The sequence below is a fragment of the Colius striatus genome, chromosome Z (assembly GCF_028858725.1).
Source record: "Colius striatus isolate bColStr4 chromosome Z, bColStr4.1.hap1, whole genome shotgun sequence".
In the NCBI taxonomy this organism is placed as follows: domain Eukaryota; kingdom Metazoa; phylum Chordata; class Aves; order Coliiformes; family Coliidae; genus Colius; species Colius striatus.
The window spans coordinates 50,679,787-50,698,871 of NC_084790.1; the positions used below are offsets into that span (position 1 = coordinate 50,679,787).

Sequence of the window (19,085 nt, forward strand, 5' to 3'; positions counted from 1 at the left end):
AGATGACATATAGCTTCATCCAATCATTCTGCCCTGATTAACTTCAACGGGTTCTTCATTTTATGTAGGACAAGGAAGATCAGTACTTCATTTGGTCACTCTCTTACAAGATTATTGCCTCATTCTGTTTCTGCAGAATATTGCCCAAATCTGTGTTCTGTAGGCAGCTGTGTAAGACCTGTATGTTGTCCTCCCTACAGACCTCATTTTTTGCTGACCATTCCTCATAGCCACGCTCAAAATCAGTTTTACAGTTCAGATGTTGCTGAGCGATAGATGAGGTAACATTATCTTACCATTCCTGTTTTTAACTCATGGTGATAACTCTGCCTGTTTGAAGTTTGTCTTGACACTGTATGAAGTAACGCATCCCTGTATGTTAGTTGCACATGATGATACAATCTGACAGATAACAGACGGTGGAAGACTCACCATAATGGAATTAGCTCTAAGGTGACACAGTTTGGGTAGAATCTCTGCAGGTTTTGTTGGAGGAAAGTAGAGAAAACAGAATTGAGGCATTTCATGGGAAACATTACGAAGAAGGAAAAAACCTGGACTCATAACGTAGACAATCTAATATGTAACAACAGTTGAACACTCACAGACTAATCCAAAAACCTCTAGAGATACATGACTCAAGTTCGCAGTGGTGTCCGTGAAGACATTAGGTTCATTTACAGTTTCCAACAGCTTCAAAACTTAACTCTATTACACACAGATGTGCAGCATTTCTAGACTTGCAATCTGCGATACTTCAAGTTGCAATCAAACAATACCTTAAAAACAAGTAATCTATGAAACAGATTACTCTTTCATCTGCCCCTGCTCAGCCACGCTCTCCAGGCCTGAATATATCCCCATGCTCCCTGGAATTTTAGATGTGTCCTGCCGTACACTGAAGTGTGTGCTTTTCTGCAGTCCTTGAGTCCAGCAATAGGAATAAAAGTAACTCTGTACATGCCACTGAATTGCTTGGAGGGCTTTTTGTAACAGGAGAAATTTGAGTGACATTTCATCATGAGGAAGGAATGAATTCTCCCAACTATTATATGCAACTAGGAGTTTCCTGTTGGTGGGCGTAACATAACATTCTTATCTTCCCTGAAGCCTTCTTCAACTACTACCATTGCTTCAAATGGAATTGGTAAAATAGCAAATATGTACCATGTGTACTATGGTATCCTGTATTTGTCTTGTAGAGAGCTACACAATACCATTAGGTAAACACTGCTGTTACCTCTGGAAGGGGTTTATTTTTTAAATCGGCCGTTTGCACAAGTGGGTTTTTCTCATACTTTGTTAACTGGGAAATAATTAAAGACAGGCTTGGCTTTGCATGGCCGTAGCGCTCCTCGGGGCAGCTGTAAAGTGGCCACTCTGTGAATGCCCACGATAGCGCAGCGGTCCGCCGGGGCTGCGGGCAGCGCCCGTGATCCGTGCCCGAGCCCCTCGCCGCGGCGGGCGGCACAGCGGCACCGCAGCCCCCGCGCCCCGCCGCCGGCAGTTACGTCGGTGTCTGCACAGCGGAGTGTGGCCCCTCATTCGCTCACGGCCCGGTCCCCCGCGGAAGCACCCGCCTGGCCTCCAAGGGCTGCCCCGGCAGCAACGCTCGCCTCACGGCGCGGAATATGGGGGCCGGGAGCGCCCGTCTCGGCGCCGGCTCGCACGGCCGTGGGGTTGGCCCAACCAGCTCCGCGGGGCCACCTCCTCTGCCTGGCCTGGCCCGGCGCGGCGCGGGATTCCCGCTGGGAGACCCGCGGGTAGGGAGGCCATCCTGCAGCCCCCGGCGGGGTGGCGTGGGGGCACCTCTGCACCTTTCTTTCTGCTGGCCGGGACACCGACTTCTCTGAGAGCACTACTCTCGTCGCCCTGTCCCTCCCCTGCCTGTCACTCACTCGCTTTACATAAACGCTCCCCCCGCCCCTAGCACATATACCCCTTCTCCGCGCCGCCGCCGGGGCAGAGCTGTGGTCGGCGGTGCCAGCAGCAGCCACCCCTCCTTCCGTCCCTCTTTCCTGCTTCCCGCCCTCCTTCCACGGCCCGCCTCCCGGCCGCAGCACCACCTCCGCCCGGCGCCGCGCGGCTCCCGGCAGCGTAGCCGTCCCGGCCGCCCCTCCGTTGGACCGCCACATCGCGCCGGCAGCCTTGCTCCCTTCCCATGCGCGGCGCTGAGCCGCCCGCGGAGGCACTGAGGCGTCCGTGCTCATCCAAGAGCCGCGACTGTAAGTCCGTGCCTGCCGAGCCGTTGCAGCGGCGGGGAGGTGGGTAGGCAGCGGGGTCCGGGGCGGGCGGCACAGCCGCCGGCTGCTTGAGGCAGGCGTTGCGTGAGGCTGGGCTGCCGGCGGTGCGCTGCGGTGCCGCTCCGGCTGCAGCCGGGCTGCCTGGCTGGTCCCGGCACTGCTGGACCACCGCTTCGAGCAGCCGCAGCACTGTGCGACGCCTGGGTAGCTGTTACCCCCGCTGTGTGCCGGCTGTCTTGGGAAATGAACGGCTCTTGTTAGGAAAGGTGATTGCCTCGCGGTGGGCTTCAGCTTCCTCCTTGGGGCTCTGGGAGGTCCGGAGCATCCCTCGGCGAGCGTGAGGCTGGGCAGGAAGACGAGCGAGTGCCTACCTGCTCCCGGAGCTGGCTGCGACGGTGCTCTCCTTGCTCTGGTACAGAAACTTTTTCACGTGGTCACTTCATTTCTCTAAAGGAAACCAAGTGCATTTGAACTTCTGGTACTGTTTCTTTATCAGGTTGGTGAGAGACGTTTCTTTTCAGAAACCTGAGTTGTTGTGTAGGCGTTATGATGGAGTGGACCGCGGCGAATTTAGAGTTGCTTTTCTTTGTCTGCATGTGGTGAGCAGTAGTGCATTCCTAGCAGCAGCAGCGTGTCTGCTTTCCGTCTCGCTACAGGTCCGGGGAAGCCGCCGAGTTTGTGCTAGGGGACTTTAAGTAGGGTCCGGGTTTGGGTCTGCAAAACGGATAGTATCACTGCAGATTTAGCGATTGAAAGCAGTGTTTGATGAATCGATGAGATGTTGTGTGGATGTGGACTTCCTTTCCTTCATCTGTTTCACTGATTGCAAACAAACGCGAGCACCACCATGTAATTACAGAGCTGTTTAAAATGAGTCTACATCAGAGATGTGGCAGTAATTTGAAAATACTTATTTTTTCCTTTGATTTCGGCCGAGACCTGCATGCTGCAGAGCTGTTAAGAAGTAGGTCAGGGAGTTTGTTGTTCAGTCTTTATGTAGTGTTTACTACTGGTCTGCTGTGACAAGTAGCCTGTTGAAGTGTAATTATAAGTCAAAGTCTTGGTTGAACCTCTGTTCATAGATAAAATCTCTATCTGTAATTTACTGACCACTTGTCTTTTACATGCAAATATTATTATTTCTAAGGAAAAAGTGCCTGAAGGGAGTTGACTGATTGTTCAAGACGAACTTCTGTTTAATGACTGCAAATTACCTCCGCTGAAATGTTTGAGGCTTGCATAATTTCCAACACCAAATCAGAGATGTCACTTAAACGTTTTAATATTCTCATAAGATTCTATCCTGAGCTAATTGCCAGAAACTGCAAAAGGACGTGTTTACGGAAACACTACCTGTTAGTAAATTGTGATAATTGCTCTTAGGGGTGTTTCTTCAACTGGTCCATGTGTGAACTCATTTCAGCAACCACAGTGGCGGAAAAAGATATGTATCAAAAAAAGATACGTATCTTTGTTCTGCTTGGGGATCTGTGTTAGCTTATCTCAAATGTGAGTTGGCATACTTTGAATTCTTCTCAATAGACGACATTGTGATGATAAAGACAATGTTAAAGACCAGCATAGGTGAGATCTGCAAACACTTTGTAAGAAATGGCATTGCTTGCTGGATTCGATTTTAGAGGGATGAAATGCTGAGTGCTTTATTCAGTAGCTGTTTTGAGAGTGGCTCTTGCCATTTAAAAATAAATTTTATTATAAAATTTACGATAAATTTTATTTAATTTTTTTTACAGCGGTCTTCATCACTACAGTTATGGATGGGCTTGGGTAACACAGTGATCTGTTCCTCTGCATATGGTCTGTAGTTTGCCAGCCTCCAGTGTATGCATAACTGCAGGGTGGGTTTTTTATGTTTGCCTCTATTTTGTTGTGGTTATAGACTCATTCTAAGTGAAGCTGAGCAAGTGGTGCTTGCAAGAGTACCGAGCCTGGTGAAATGTATGAATGCCTGTGTTTGCAGCCTCTTGAGATGAACTTCACTGAACCCTGTTCAGCCCTTTTTCTGAACCGTGTTCTTGCTGTAAGAAAGTTTTCAGTATACTCTGAATTCTCCCCAATATGTGGGTGGGGAAGCAGGGAGCCTGTGTTTCAATAGAGGTACTGACATGATCAGGCTGTGGTGTTTTACACATGCACTTAATTGGGATAGAGATCAGGGAGTCAATGAACATCTTCAGATCCTGGTAACTGTTGTCTCTGATCACTGTGTGTTTAGGTCCCATCGTGCTCTTTGTCAAGGAAACCTTGCAAGAGCAGGTCCTCAGTGTGCGGAAAGCCAGTCTGTACAGATCCAGTGAATGCTTTGTGCTGCATCATAATGGCATTTAAAATGTTAAAGTGCCTGGATAAAGTTTAAAAAAAAATTCAGGAGGTGCTTTGCCAGTATAACATTCACCTTCCCATCTGTGTCTCCATCTGTTTGTACTACTGTTTCATGTTTCAAGCCGTGACCCTTTCTTTAATCCTTCAGTTCCAGCAGGTTTCAACCCGTATATGGTAGGTATAATATTTTTGGCTATAGATTTAAGTGAGTGATTTTTGGTCTTGAGATTTGTACTCAGGATCCTTGAGTGATGTCCGAGTCTTTATTTGCCAAAAGATACAAATTTCATTAAGGGTAGCTTATTTTTTTCTCTATGTAAAAGACCTTCTAGAGTTGTTCTGTGCTTAGTGTTAGTGCATTTAATGAGTTGGTCTAGGGAGCATTAGTAAAATATCTTTCCAGACTTTTACATGGTATAATAAGACAGATTCTCAGCCCTTTGGATCTGACGGGAAGGATTCCTCTCTGTTCCAGAGGATTTTTGATTGAGCACTCTATATTGAGCTACGTAGCTTGTTCTTTTCAACATCAGTTAAGTTTCATCAGGGAAGTCATGTTTCAGATTACAGGAAATGGGCTATGGTAGTTTTACTAGTAAGATATCTCTCTGTTGCATAATTGATGTTGGTTTGAGAGGCTTTTTTGGTGCAACTGAAGAGAAAGGCGTATCGCAAACTTGCCGTTGGATATGACAAATTGGTTTATTCAGCACAGCTAGCAAGGAGAATGGTGCTGGCTATGCTGCTGTTAAAATCTGCAGATGTTGCATATTCCATGTGCACAGATCACTTATTCTGCAGTGGAGTCCGCTGCCCGAATTAATCATGTATGGTTTTGATTTTGGTGAAGGTTCTGGTGAAATGAATCTAGAGAAACAAATGTATTTATTGAAAAGTGAGGTTTTCTGAGGCTCGTAAAGCTCATGTCACATCTTGAAGCATGAGATGTGAAAAGAATTGTACAGTTATGTACTGCTTAAAGATGCTTAGGAACATGAAAGCATTCTAGTCTGTGAGAGAGGGAAGTGTATCCACATTAAAAACCTCCAAAAGTGGCTTGAGGTTATACTCTGACTTTGAGCATTGGGTGCTTCCCAGGTAGGCTTTTGCCATATTCCATAGTTGCAGATGCAGTAAAAGGGGCTCTGGGCATGTGAATATTGTAGTAATTGGGGAAGCTTGGCTCTTGTCTTTCTCCAGGCTTCCTCTGCACTTTGGAGAGAGAGGCGTTAGATTGTTACAGTAGTGGTCACAGACACAGCTTGCACTGGGCTCTATTTGCTTCACCTCTGATTACTTGCATTATGGCTTTTTGGCCATTAGCTTTATGTGGCTGCCAGTATGTCTCCCTTTCCCTATATGCCATGCTATTTTGGCTTGACTCCTAATTAAATCTGGAAACTTGCTGCTGTAATCACAAGAATACCTGCATATCATGGCAGGTAACTACCATTCACTTCCAGACAGGTGATGAACAGCCTTGTGTTAGAGGAATAGGGTAAGATAGGGTATATCTCCTGTTTTGCGCCTTCTCCAGACCTTGAAATGAATCCATGGCTTGTGCTCTGGGTACCTAACTCTCAGGATAGCTTCAGAGTTGATGCCTTTGTGACTTCAGCAGGTAGTCAAAACACATTTTTCTGCTGACTCTGCCCCTGTATATGGTGTATTGCTGTGGCAGGCGGCTGCTGGCAGAATCCAAGATGTAAACTTTAGAATTAACTCATCGTATTTTCTTATGGCTTCGCAAGTCTAAGTGTAATGATCATTACTAGGTTTTTGTTATAAAGTTCCCTCTTTTCATTCTCTGCTGTTGCATACAGAATCGTTATACCAAAGGGAAGCTTCTTATTGTGATTAGTAGTGTTTTGTTCCCAGTGCAGCTTTTGACATTCCTCAGGTATTTTGTCTGGTAGCTCTTCCTGCTATGATTCAGTACAGGAGAATGTTTCAAGCATGTGCATGTGTATGTATGTAATGAATCAGCTGGTCTAGGTTGGGGAAGGGTGAGAAAATTAGTCCTCCTTCCTTTGCTTTCTACTCCAACTTGCTTACTGTATTGCTGTGAAAGTTGGAGATCAGGTTTCCCAAGATAAACCTGCTCTTAGGCAACAAATTCAAAGTATGTCGTTTATGAAACTTACAAAGAAACCCAAACCCCACACCCCAAAGATAGATGGAATCCTCTGTTTGCTCATCTATAAATTAAGACTTTTCCACCCCCCCTCCCATCTTATGGTGGGTAAAAGATATGGGTTTTGATATGTGAAAGTAATAGTGAATCTAGCTGTCGCATTAATTTTATTATTTACTTTCTTTGTTTATAGGTGTGAAAGAAAATGTCAGTCAGCATGCATGAAAATCACAAATCTAGGGCCAGTACTGGCTCCATAAACATATACTTGTTCCACAAGTCATCCTACGCTGATAGTGTCCTTACTCACCTGAACCTTCTGCGTCAGCAGCGTCTCTTTACAGATGTGCTTCTCCACGCTGGGAACCGGTCGTTCCCCTGCCACAGAGCTGTTCTAGCTGCTTGTAGCCGCTATTTTGAGGCAATGTTCAGTGGAGGGCTGAAAGAAAGCCAGGACAGTGAAGTCAACTTTCATAATTCAATTCACCCAGAAGTCTTGGAGCTTCTTCTGGACTATGCATACTCCTCCAGGGTTATCATCAATGAGGAGAACGCAGAGTCGCTGCTGGAGGCTGGTGACATGCTGGAGTTTCAGGACATTCGTGATGCTTGTGCAGAATTTCTGGAGAAAAACCTTCATCCCACCAATTGCCTTGGCATGTTGTTGCTCTCAGATGCCCACCAGTGCACCAAGCTGTATGAGCTCTCTTGGAGGATGTGCCTTAGCAACTTCCAGAGTATCAGTAAAAGCGAAGACTTCCTCCAGCTACCAAAAGACATTGTAGTGCAGCTCCTTTCCAGTGAAGAACTGGAAACTGAAGACGAAAGGCTGGTGTATGAATCGGCTATCAACTGGATCAGTTATGACCTGAGAAAGCGTCACTGTTACCTGCCTGAGCTACTGCAGACGGTGAGGCTGGCCCTCTTGCCAGCTGTATACCTTATGGAGAATGTGGCCATGGAAGAACTTATCACCAAGCAAAGGAAAAGCAAAGAGATTGTAGAAGAATCAATAAGATGCAAGTTAAAGATCTTACAGAATGATGGAGTGGTCACAAGTCTGTGTGCCAGACCCCGGAAAACTGGCCATTCACTTTTTCTTTTGGGTGGCCAAACCTTTATGTGTGACAAGCTGTACCTGGTGGACCAGAAGGCAAAGGAGATCATTCCGAAGGCTGACATACCGAGTCCGCGGAAAGAGTTCAGTGCTTGTGCCATTGGCTGCAAAGTGTATATCACAGGGGGACGAGGATCAGAAAATGGAGTCTCCAAAGATGTGTGGGTGTATGACACCCTCCATGAGGAGTGGTCAAAGGCTGCTCCCATGCTGGTGGCTAGGTTTGGGCATGGCTCTGCCGAGCTTAAACACTGTTTGTACGTAGTAGGAGGACACACCGCAGCGACAGGTTGCCTTCCAGCTTCCCCTTCGGTATCCTTAAAGCAAGTGGAACAATATGACCCTGTGACCAATAAGTGGACCATGGTTGCTCCACTGCGAGAGGGAGTAAGCAACGCAGCCGTAGTCAGCGCAAAGCTTAAGCTATTTGCTTTTGGAGGTACCAGCGTTAGCCATGACAAGCTGCCCAAAGTTCAATGCTACGATCAGTGTGAAAACAGATGGACGGTACCAGCCACCTGCCCCCAGCCCTGGCGCTACACAGCTGCAGCTGTTCTGGGCAACCAGATTTTTATTATGGGTGGAGATACTGAATTCTCTGCATGCTCTGCTTACAAGTTCAACAGCGAGGCATACCAGTGGACTAAGGTGGGAGATGTGACAGCGAAGCGAATGAGCTGCCACGCAGTGGCGTCTGGAAATAAATTGTACGTGGTTGGAGGCTACTTCGGCATTCAGAGGTGCAAAACACTGGACTGCTATGATCCCACATTAGATGTGTGGAACAGCATAACAACCGTGCCCTATTCGTTAATTCCCACGGCATTTGTCAGCACATGGAAGCACCTCCCCTCATAATTGTGTGCATGTTGCAATTACAAATTATGAGGTAAGGAGCAGCAATTTTTCAATTGCACTGTAATAATGCTTTTCACAAAGATTTTCAGTAGTAGTTCTGAGGAGGGTGAGTATATTCAATCCAGTTTTACAGCTGGAGCAACTGAGGCACATACATTCAAGGGCTGTTGTAAGCCAGGCACCGTGTCTGTAAAAAGTCAGGCGCTGGAAAGGGTTGGCTTGTGTGTCTTGCATCCATGTCTTGTTATGGGGCTTTTTCCTGCATGATTGAGACGTAAAGGACTGAGAAAAAATAACACATTCAGCTCCTGTGAAGATACAGGTTATTTTTCAGAAATTTGGTCCTGGTTTGCATTTAAATACTGAACACATGCTAAGCAACGGTTCAGTACTGTTTTCCCAGCAGCAGATTCAAGGTTTCTCTGTACATCCAAAAACAGTGCCCAGAAAACATGCTGCAAAAGTGAAGCCTGACTCTGAATTCACCTGAATTTCCAGGCAGACGGCATACTTTCTTTGTGCAAGACAGCCTTTGGGGAAACTTGCTGTCTTGTGAGAGGTGTTTTGCCTGTGCTTCAGGCATAGTTTTCCATCTTGCCTAGACAGTGTGGTTGTACCTGCATGGACCAAGGTTGCATTTGCTCCATTGATAGACTTTCAAAATACAGATTTTTCTGAATAGTTATGGTCATATATGTTGGACTAGATATAGTGTCAGGGAGACATTTAGTTAATATCGCTGGCTGAAGTCATTACCAGCCTATAGCACACAATGTTCCAAAACACTTTAATTATACATAATGGGCCAAGCTCTTACTAGGTGCAACTTCAGCATTGTATCTTCTCACAAGCAAGTCTGAATTTGGCCTTACTTGTTTGGTTGCTGTACATTTCTGCTTTTTGGGAGGAGGGGGGAAAAGTTCATAAAAAAACACCCACTAAAAAGTCTGGGTAACTACACATGTTGCCAATATTTTTCAAATATGCTTTTTTCATGCTTTACTTCAGCTATTACTATTTTTTTCTTATCTTTATCTTGTCTAGAATTACATCACTTGAAATAAGTCACTGACATTTTCCAGAACTACTAACGTGTGCAGCTTGCAGCAAATCTGGCAGACTCCCCTTAATGTTCTCTTGCTCTTTGCCCCCATTCCGTCCCTTGAGACTTCAGTACAGAACCGCAGTTGCTGCCAGCCAACCAACCAAACCTACTGATACATTTAGTCCTGAATAATCCATGCCCTGTGAGTGGTAATTTCTTTTTGGATTTGAACAGTGTATAGTGTAACTGTGAAGGCAGGCAGGTTAGAAAGAGCAAGACAAGTAAATACAGTTGCAAAAATTAAGGAAGCTCTGTGTTTGCATCTGAGTTGCCCAGAAGCCCAGACTGATGGCAAGACTTTGCTAGGTTCTTCTGTTTGGGACAGGTCATCTATTTTTTTCTGGCGTCTTTTGCAGATGGAGACATTTGCCTGGCTCCTGGCAGTAAATGTGAAACCCAAATGCCTTTGAAGCAGTATTACATAGAAGTGTATACCTAGAAAAGTAGCATAGTCGTGAAATTCCTTTCTCTGTGCTACTCTGAGGATTCATCTTGTAGTTGCCTTTCAGCTGACTGGCAGCTTTGATTAAGTAAAGAATACAAGGTTGGGCCTGTGCAAAGCACCAGGTCAGCATGGAAATCCAGTGTGAAATTGGACTGTGTCATGCCCTCTGTCCTCTTCCTGCTTCATTTTTCCCAGACTTACTCTTGGGAAAGCAGGACAAAGCCTTGAGACTAACCAGATGCTGAGTGCTGGGAGTAATCACGCCCTTGACAGTCAGGAAATGAAAGCCCCGATTTCTGTGTGGTGGCTTCCTCCCTAGCTCGGAACAACTTCTTGATGTCTTGAGTTAATTTCTATTATTACTGACTTTCAGCAGTTCTCAGTGTTATCAGAGATGCAGTATTGAATGCCTGGACTCAGGGCTGTGCCAAGAAAAATATTGACTTATTCTTCTGAGACTGATTTAATTGTTCTGAAGTTTACAGTACATGAGGGGGAGTGCTTTATTGTGAAGATCAGTCCTCAAAATATAACGGTGCAAAAATTCTTTCCTGTGCTCTGAATGATTTTATTATAAGCCATTATTTTAGCTTCACTAACACACAAGATAACTGGCTTAACTAACGCACAATAACTGGCTGAACTCAGCCGCAAGCTGAAATCTCTCCAGTGCTGTGTGCTCATCCAGCAAATAGGTTGTTTTTTTTTTTCTTTCCAGACTCCTGCTGCTTTGTCAGTAGGTGGGAGGGACAAAAAGGAAATTACTCCTGATTATCCTCTGTTTTTGTGGAGCTGTGTGGCCCCAGTCTGACAGCTTTTAGGAAGACTTCAGCCTGCTTTGTCTCCTTCCTCTAATTTGGGGCTTTTGAGTAGGTTGGGGATTATTTTTTTCTCTCAATTTCAGAATTCAATTTTTTTTTTTTTTTTTTTTTTTTAAGTTTATCACATGATAGGGAATGTAGTTTTGGCTTCAATGTTGATAATCTCTTTTGGTAGGAAATACAGGCTAAGCTGAAGAATGTCTATAAAAGACACTAAGTGCAGAGACCTTTTTTTTAAGATACAATGAAGAAAGTATATTTCAAGCCCACTGTTGCAAAGACGCTTGATGCTCTGGGCTGTTATATTGTCTGTGGTGTTTCCTGTGAGTGTTCCCTGTTGTTCTTGGACATCATAGCTTGAGAGATATATGGTATGCTCAAATGAACTGTCAAGTTCACCAGAGCTCCTTTGCATTTTAATGATGTATGATTTGCCTCCTAAAATTCTAACAGTGCTGTCAGAAATGACTGTGATGATCTGATTATGGTCTGGAAGCTGGTATTTCAGTACAGCTTCATAGTGAAAAAGCAAAGCACATTCTTGTTATCCAAAGGCTGAATTGCTCACTGAATAACAAATTCTTATGAGACTCTGGGATGGAACTAAGATGCATTGCTGTGTGAAAAGAAGTGAGGCAGACTTCTGCTCTAGTGAGTAGTAGATATGTTTTAAATAAGGGGCTTATATGTCCCTTTCTGTATTGTGAATCAATTCAGAATTCTTAATGGTGAACAGAGGTGTTGGGCTGAGACATCTTCACCTCCCTTCCTGCTTTACTCCAATGAGGTTTGCTTTGGACCAAGGATAGAGAACTCTTTTCACTAAGCGTTCGTGTGGGCGTTTGTGGAAGACAAGTTGCATGAGTTTATGTTCATTTAAAATAAATCCACAAACATTTAATATTTGGAGGGAGCATAGGAACGTTGAAATACGCAGGATGCAGAACACATCACATTGAGCTGTATTGGACCAGTTTGATTTGGGTTTCAATGACTGAATTTATAGCCAAAAAGAAACAATCTTTCTAAGGTCATTAGGATAGTTTGCAGGGTAAGGCTAGTAGGATAATGGAATCAGAATATGCTCCTAAACAACTATGTTCTTGGCTGGCTTATTGACCAGTAGTTGGCCATTGCATAGGAATACTGGGGAGGGCTGGGGGGATAGGATGTGGGGAAGCCCATCAACTGACTTGTATCCTAAGCCAAGATTTTAGATTTTTTTTGACATCTGACAAAAAGCTTATGGTACATTGTTTCAGGAAAACATTTTAAGAATTTTTCTCTCTCTTTTTTTTTTTTTCCTTTTCTCATGCTTTTAGTTTACTCCTTTATTTGGAGAAGTGAATTGGAACCTCAGATCCAGACAAACAGTTTCAAATGAAGAAATCGTTCAGTGTCTCCTGCATTTGAAGAAAATCATCTGCACCTTGTAAATTTTCTAACCTAGACATGAAGGAATGGGAGGAAAACTACAGTCTTCAGTGCTTCAGCACGTGGTTGAAATATGAATGGACGAATCTATAATCTGGTTCTTGTGCTAGTTAGTAGTTGTGGATTAATGCCAATATTAATCAGTCCTTCAAAGGAGAAAAAGGAGACAACTCTGAGCTGTACAGCACACAGCACTCGATTTCCACAGACTTTGCTGTTTGTATGTGAAATTTGAAATGGTTGGCACCTCTCGTTGTGGTGGTTTGAAGTGCCAGCACCAGCTGCAGGGGAAGCAGGCTAGGTCTGAAGCGGTGAGATGGCACTGCGAAGGAAGAAGATACAATAGTCCTACTGCATAACTCTGCACCAGAGTGTGCTCATCTGTGGGCAGTGCCCACAGCACCTCTCAGATCCTGCGTTGCATCGTCCTGTGTGCAGTGAGTGACTTTCCACTTGATAAGGAGGAGCCCAGTGGCAAAACGTTTTTGCAACAGTGGGGAGTGAAGACAACCTCCCTACAAATGCCCCTTGCTCCCTTTCCTCCCTGTATTTATAAGTAATTCAAACTGTCCCATTCCTGATACGTTACTTGTTGTAGATATAGGTATTTATTCTTCAGTGCTTGCATGCTGAAACAATGCCTGCAATTGTCTTCATGTTGCAAGGGCTTCTGTGAATTGTATGTTTTGCACATTTTGTGATCGCTGACTTACTCTGCTGCACAAAGAAAGAAATCTGTTGGATGACAGTTGAAAGTGGCTTCCCGGTTGGAAATGAAAGGATTACAAGGCAGGATCTTAAGTTACACACATACTAAAGGAAGAAGCCATGGAGGTCATTTTCTCAGGCCACCGGCTTCCCAGATTGCATGTGGTGTGTCTTGTAGATGGTGTCCTTGCTACATTTCATTTGTTGGTCATGCCTTTCAATTCCAAATCGGGAAATAACCAAGACCTCTTTCAGCTATCTCTTTGTGCAGCTTCTTGATTGCAACACAAATACTGTGGAAGAGCTTCTGGATTCCAAGCCCAGATGAAGTTACTGTCCAAAGTTATTTATTTATTTATTGGGTCAGAGGAGGGGTAGATATCTACACTATAGCCCCGTTGACCTGACTGAGTGGAGTATGGTGATTCAAGAATAAAAACAAAAAACCTCAAGGTAGGTTAGTGATGAAGTCTTAAACAAACAAACAAAAAAGCGCAGTAATTTTGCACTGGCTGGATTGCCTCGTTTGTCTGGATTTCAGATGATTGTCTGAGTGACCAGGTGTCAAAGACCCAAGTGCTCTAGCAAAATTCTTATGGGGATATAAAATGAATTTCAAACCTCTTAATCTTTAAAATAGCCCTTAAGCTCTTGCTGCCTTTTATTTTCCTTAGCCAAGTGTATCTTTAAGCACTTGGTTGTTCAGAAGCATTGGATACAATCCTGAGAAACCAAACTTTGATTTTATTTTTTTTAAATAAATTTGTTTCTCAGTCGAATCTTGAGACAGAGGTGAAGCTATTCTTCTGGATTTCAGAAGCTTGTGTTTCACAGGTGCTTGTTTGTTTGTTTGTTTGTTTGTTTGTTTTTGCCAGGTCCTGTTATGAAGCATGTATTGTACTATATTTTTTTTCTAAACGTTTCTGGAGCCAAACTTAAATGGCACATTCAGTAACATAGTGTGTGCTGTGGTGTAAGTGAACAGCTGCATGTGTGCATGCAATACAGACATAGTCATCATCATCATCATTGGTGATGCTTGCCTTTGTGTGACAGTGATGTAGCTGTGTTTCTGAAATCTTTGTCATCTGAAAGCATTGACACTGGTCACTGGAAGTTTCTCTGTGCTGCCTTACATTTGACTTGCTGTTTGGAATAGACCCTTACATTTCAGAAATAGATTATTTGGAGTTCTGTGAATACTGAGAGAACATTAGCAAAGGTATTAGCAGATTTTTAACGGGTGAGGCCCAGCTAGATGTGAACAGTTGCAATTCCTTGAGTTAAGCAGATTTCTTTAAATGGTAGGTTGAAGAAAGTGTTTAAACTCACAGTTTCCCCTCATGGTCTTGGTTCTTTTATCTTAGATGGCTTTTAAGCAATAAGAAAACAACTTAGATAGGGTAGGTCTCCTTTCTAAATCCCTTTACTTGCACAGATTGCCTTGTTGAAGCAAACAGCCTTGAACTGCTGTTGCCTTTAATCTTGTGAATCGCTTCTGGGGCTGCAAAGGGAGGCATGAAATCACACTTCCTGTGCTTTGCATGTCCTCTCTCCAGGCACTAGTGACTGCAGTATGGGGAGGCAAAGAACCAGATGCTCAGGGGCCCCCTTGTTTGAATAAGGTCATATAGGTTTGAGACCTGTTTTCTCCGTGAAGCTGACTAAAGTTCAGATGTGAAGCTGCACTGCATCTAACTACTCAGCCTATGAAGTCTGTTTAGTAGCACAATGCAACTTCCAAAAGTGGGATGAATTTTCCAAAACTGTGGTCTGCTTTCAAGTCCTCGATTAATTCCTGTGTGTAGGCTGAAGGAAGCTGAAGTCAGGGTAGGCCTTTGGCTCTGCAGGGAATACTCTAGGCAGTTGCACTCTGAATCGATGTGGGAATCCTACTTACCTACTTGACCATTCCAGTCCTGCCTAACACAGCACACTTTGAAGCAAATGGAGTTCACAGCAGAGTGCACACGAAAACCCTGGCACAAGATGGGAAGGTTCCTCTTATTTTGCAGGCTCGTTGCTGTAGAAACATATAACAAAGGACAGCCTTCCTCTCCTGGTAAAACTTTGCAGCCCCTTTTCTCTAGGTCTGACACCTGTCTGAGTAAGAGTGATTAGAACAGAATAATGTTCCCTTTCCTGGCTATTAAAGATGTGGTTTGTGTGGTGAGGGAAAACTGTACAAAGAAGTAAAATTCTCTGTGTTGTGTCTTTTTGTTTGCTACTGCATCTTAACGTTTTGTAAAACTTACTTTTTCCTTTTTTTTTTTCCACAATGTGAAACTGAGGTCAATAAATTATTATAGATTTTCTGTCCGTGGATCATTTATTTCAAGTGCTATCTCTTCCTCCCCTTAATCCTCACCCCCAAATGCTTTGATTCCCTCATAATGTCGTTTGCATGTCCTTTTAATAAAAGCACATCGACAACATGCAGTTTATTGCTTTGGTTTAAGCCTCTGACTCAGTTGCACTTCCCTTCCCTTTGTTCTGTTCTGCTGCTGTTACTATGATCTCTATCTCCAAGTTGGGTAGAGTGGCAGTTAAAACTGGAAAGCCTCCACACATTTAGGAACAGGAAATGCAAGTTTGTTGCTGCTTGCAGTACAGTTTAGCTAGTGCCTGATAGGACTTGGAAACAGAATTGAGCATCTCCAATCATTCCTATTTTTTCTCAAGGCAAAAAGTGTTGGCTGTGTAACTATTCTGTCTAATGCACTCACATAGCTAAACTCGTTGATCTTTTATGCTTTCTTACGCTTTTATGTGTATACAGAGTGGTGGGTTTTGTTCTTTTTTAAAAATGCTGTTGGTTTTCTGTGTTGAATTAGTACCTCTCTGGCCTTAAGGTGTTGCTGACTGCTGCCCAGGTCTAAAATATCATAAGGCTGGGGCCTTAATCAGAAACCTGGGAGGTTCAGTTGCTCAGATCTGCCAAGTGCTGACCTGATATCCTGGCCCTAGAAATAAAGTTCTAGTGCTTTTTTAGCAGAAATAAAGGCAAGGCAATATCAGGAAGTACTGCTTTCTGCAAGAACTGAGTTTCTGAAATCCTCTACCTCTTCAAAATTCCTGCAGCTGCCACCTGAAAATCACAGGTTTCTTTGGGCTGTTTATTTGCCCAAAAGAGTTGGGGCCACAGTATTAACTGACTTTCAGGCCTCAGCAGTACTCAGCCTGTGTTTGAAGCATTTGCAATCAGTCTTGGCTGGGAGAGTGGGGTACTTGAGAATCTTGAAATATGAAGGATACTGGGAAGAACCCAAATCTTCCCACAGTACAGGATAAGGCTACATCAGTTCCAGTGCTAGCTGCAAGCTCTTTCCTGGGCAGTAATCCAGGTGGGATTTTTTTAAAAAATGGGATTTCACCAGGGCCTGAGATGTTCATAGCAGTATGAACAGACTGCTGTGGAATGACTCACTAGTGTCATATTAGGGCATCAGGTTACTTACTGGAAGACTTTTATATGGTCATGGATTCAAACTCATTAGCTTGGCTGTGAATGTGGAAGGCTTCTCGTACTGGAGGTCTGATAGTTACGGCGAGTATTTAAAATAGCTAAGTACATTCAAATTTAATAGGACTGATAATCTGTAAAATAGCTGCAAGGTATTGGCTCTATTAATGTTAAGTGTGAGTACTAAATGACTTGAATGATCAGAAAGGAATCAGCTCAGTAGCATTGAATATGGCTCTGTCAAGCATACCTGGGTGATCACCCCTGTCCTGGGAAAGCCTCCGGCTCTATGTTAGTAAACTGGACATCCTTGGAACAGTCTCTGGCACTGAGGCCAGCTGGCACAAGACAGCCATGAGCTCTTTGACCAGCCCCTCATCCTGGCCAGACAGGGTGGCTACACATGAGCTTCTTGGGGTGGCCACTGGAGCACTCTAGTGACAGAATCCTGCCTTGGTCCTGAACCTCTTACACCTCTGTAAGACCTGCACAGTTTACTCCCCTCTGTAGTGTGAGACACTGCGATCTGAAATGGTAATTTGGGCTGTGGTATCTGTGTGCACATAAACCACTCAGAAGTATGACTATCACAGGAAAACTACATATTTATTCAGACCTTTTAAGTATATGTGTGTGTGTGGCATGAAGCAAAGTACAACCTCCCTTAGTGGTGACATATGCACTTATACAACAGGACCATCTGTCCTCTACACGATTTTAATAATGGCCTGTGAATTTTTAGATAAAGTTATTTGTTAGAAACTGTACATTTAAATATGAGAATTACCCATAAAACTGAAAATGTACGTAAAGCATGTCTGTGAATTAAAAGGAGTGACTAAGTAAATTACAAGTCTCTTTCACAAGTCTCTTTTCTGCTTCTGGCCTGACAATTCTCTGACAGTCTCAGGAAACCAAATTAGACAATGTGTCCTTTTGTCCTGTGTATATGTGTCTAGTTGCCCTAGAAACCATAATCTTTATCTCTGAAGAAGTAGGGAGCTGTAAAGGAGGCAAAGCTAATGGAATTTTTGCCAGGACCTCTCCTAATCCTACTCTTATATTATCAGACATTTAGTAAAATTACTTAACGCCTATGTATTAGATGAAGTTCATTAGTTACTTTGTAATCTCTATTTATGGACTGTAGCCCAAGCTATGATTTGGGTAAAGTTTATGGTTGACTGTCTTATTTAATTGCAATTATGCATTTATATGAGCCACAGTCACAAATACAAATTAAGATTTTATAACTCTGCATCTCTTTCCATGAAATTTAAACATATCACATTTCATCCCAAAAACAGATTATGAAGGAGCAAAAATATTTAGTCAAAGCCTCTGTCCGGGAAGTCAGGGCATGGGGGATTCGTTGAAGGATGCAAAAGGAGATGTTGCAGAGCCTCCTCATATCTCCCAGCACCTTCTCCTGAAGCCACTGCATGTGCCGCGATGGTCAACCAGATGTCAGGCTACTTTAGGAGACAGGCTCTGAAAATTGTCATCTCATTCACATTGTTAATTGGCTTGCAAAAGGGTTAAACTATTTACAGAGATGTTATCTCCCATGACTGACCAAACTCAGGACAATCTGCCACATGGTAAATGAAAGCAAGATATTTTTTTATATAGCAGTGAGGGACAATAGTTCAAGTAGACAGTTACTCTTTAGCTAAAGAATGCTCACAGAAAGCAAACAGGTTTAGGGTGATGCTGGAAGTAGAATGTTTACAGAGACTCAAAATGTTATCCTGCTCCTTGGCACCTGTCCTGGGTATGGAGAGGTACCAAGTGAAAGAAAGATGCAGGTCAGACTTTTCATCTTAATGAAAATAGGCTTTCTTGTCTATTACAAAACCAGAAACATCTTGCCTTAAAAATATTGGAAAGAGTATTTTAAAGCTTGAGTATCACTGTAAAGGCATTCAGGCAATGCAGGTTTTCTCCTAGGGCAAATGGCTGGCTGGGGTGGCCTGGCTCAAGGTTTGGGAAGCAGCTGGGTGAGAGGAGGTCAGTGCATTGGAAGAGTCACACATGGGCACATGGGACAATGGTCAAGCTTTCATTTCGGTGCCAACGTAGCCCTTACTTTCTTTCACTCCTGTCTTTCCTCTTTCAGTCCATAACAGGGTAATCTCCTCTTAGATCCATTGCCTCAGCCCATACAGTTAGACTGGGAGAGCAGCAAATCTTGCAGATGTTAGGAAGTAGCAAGATGAAAAGCTTTTGGCAGCATTTGCTTACATATTGCTGTTGAATGGGGTCCAGGAGCTGTACCCCATGGCTTGGTAATCCTGCAGAGGGCCTGCCTTTGTCTCACTGTACCTGAATAGCAGAGCTTTAGGCCTTTTTTTCACATGGCTTGCAGCTAATAGCTGTTTGCAGCCCTGTCTGGCACAGGCCTCTGTCTAGCT

At 43.8% G+C, this 19,085-nt stretch overlaps 1 protein-coding gene across 6 annotated transcripts; it reads left to right on the plus strand.

Annotated features, from left to right (window-relative positions):
- The first annotated feature begins 1,942 nt into the window (after positions 1-1,942).
- ENC1 (ectodermal-neural cortex 1) lies at positions 1,943-15,523 on the plus strand. Of its 6 annotated transcripts, none has more exons than XM_062017947.1 (4): positions 1,943-2,225; positions 3,998-4,102; positions 6,914-8,726; positions 12,389-15,523. In XM_062017947.1, exon 3 carries the CDS (start codon positions 6,926-6,928, stop codon positions 8,693-8,695), a length of 1,770 nt encoding a protein of 589 aa, XP_061873931.1. In that variant the 5' UTR covers positions 1,943-2,225; positions 3,998-4,102; positions 6,914-6,925; the 3' UTR covers positions 8,696-8,726; positions 12,389-15,523. The 6 variants fall into 6 exon arrangements, with proteins under 6 accessions (XP_061873931.1, XP_061873934.1, XP_061873930.1 ...); XM_062017948.1 differs by lacking the exon at positions 1,943-2,225 and adding an exon at positions 2,724-2,739; XM_062017950.1 differs by lacking the exon at positions 3,998-4,102 and having other exon boundaries at positions 1,943-2,264.
- Positions 15,524-19,085: the final 3,562 nt, after the last annotated feature.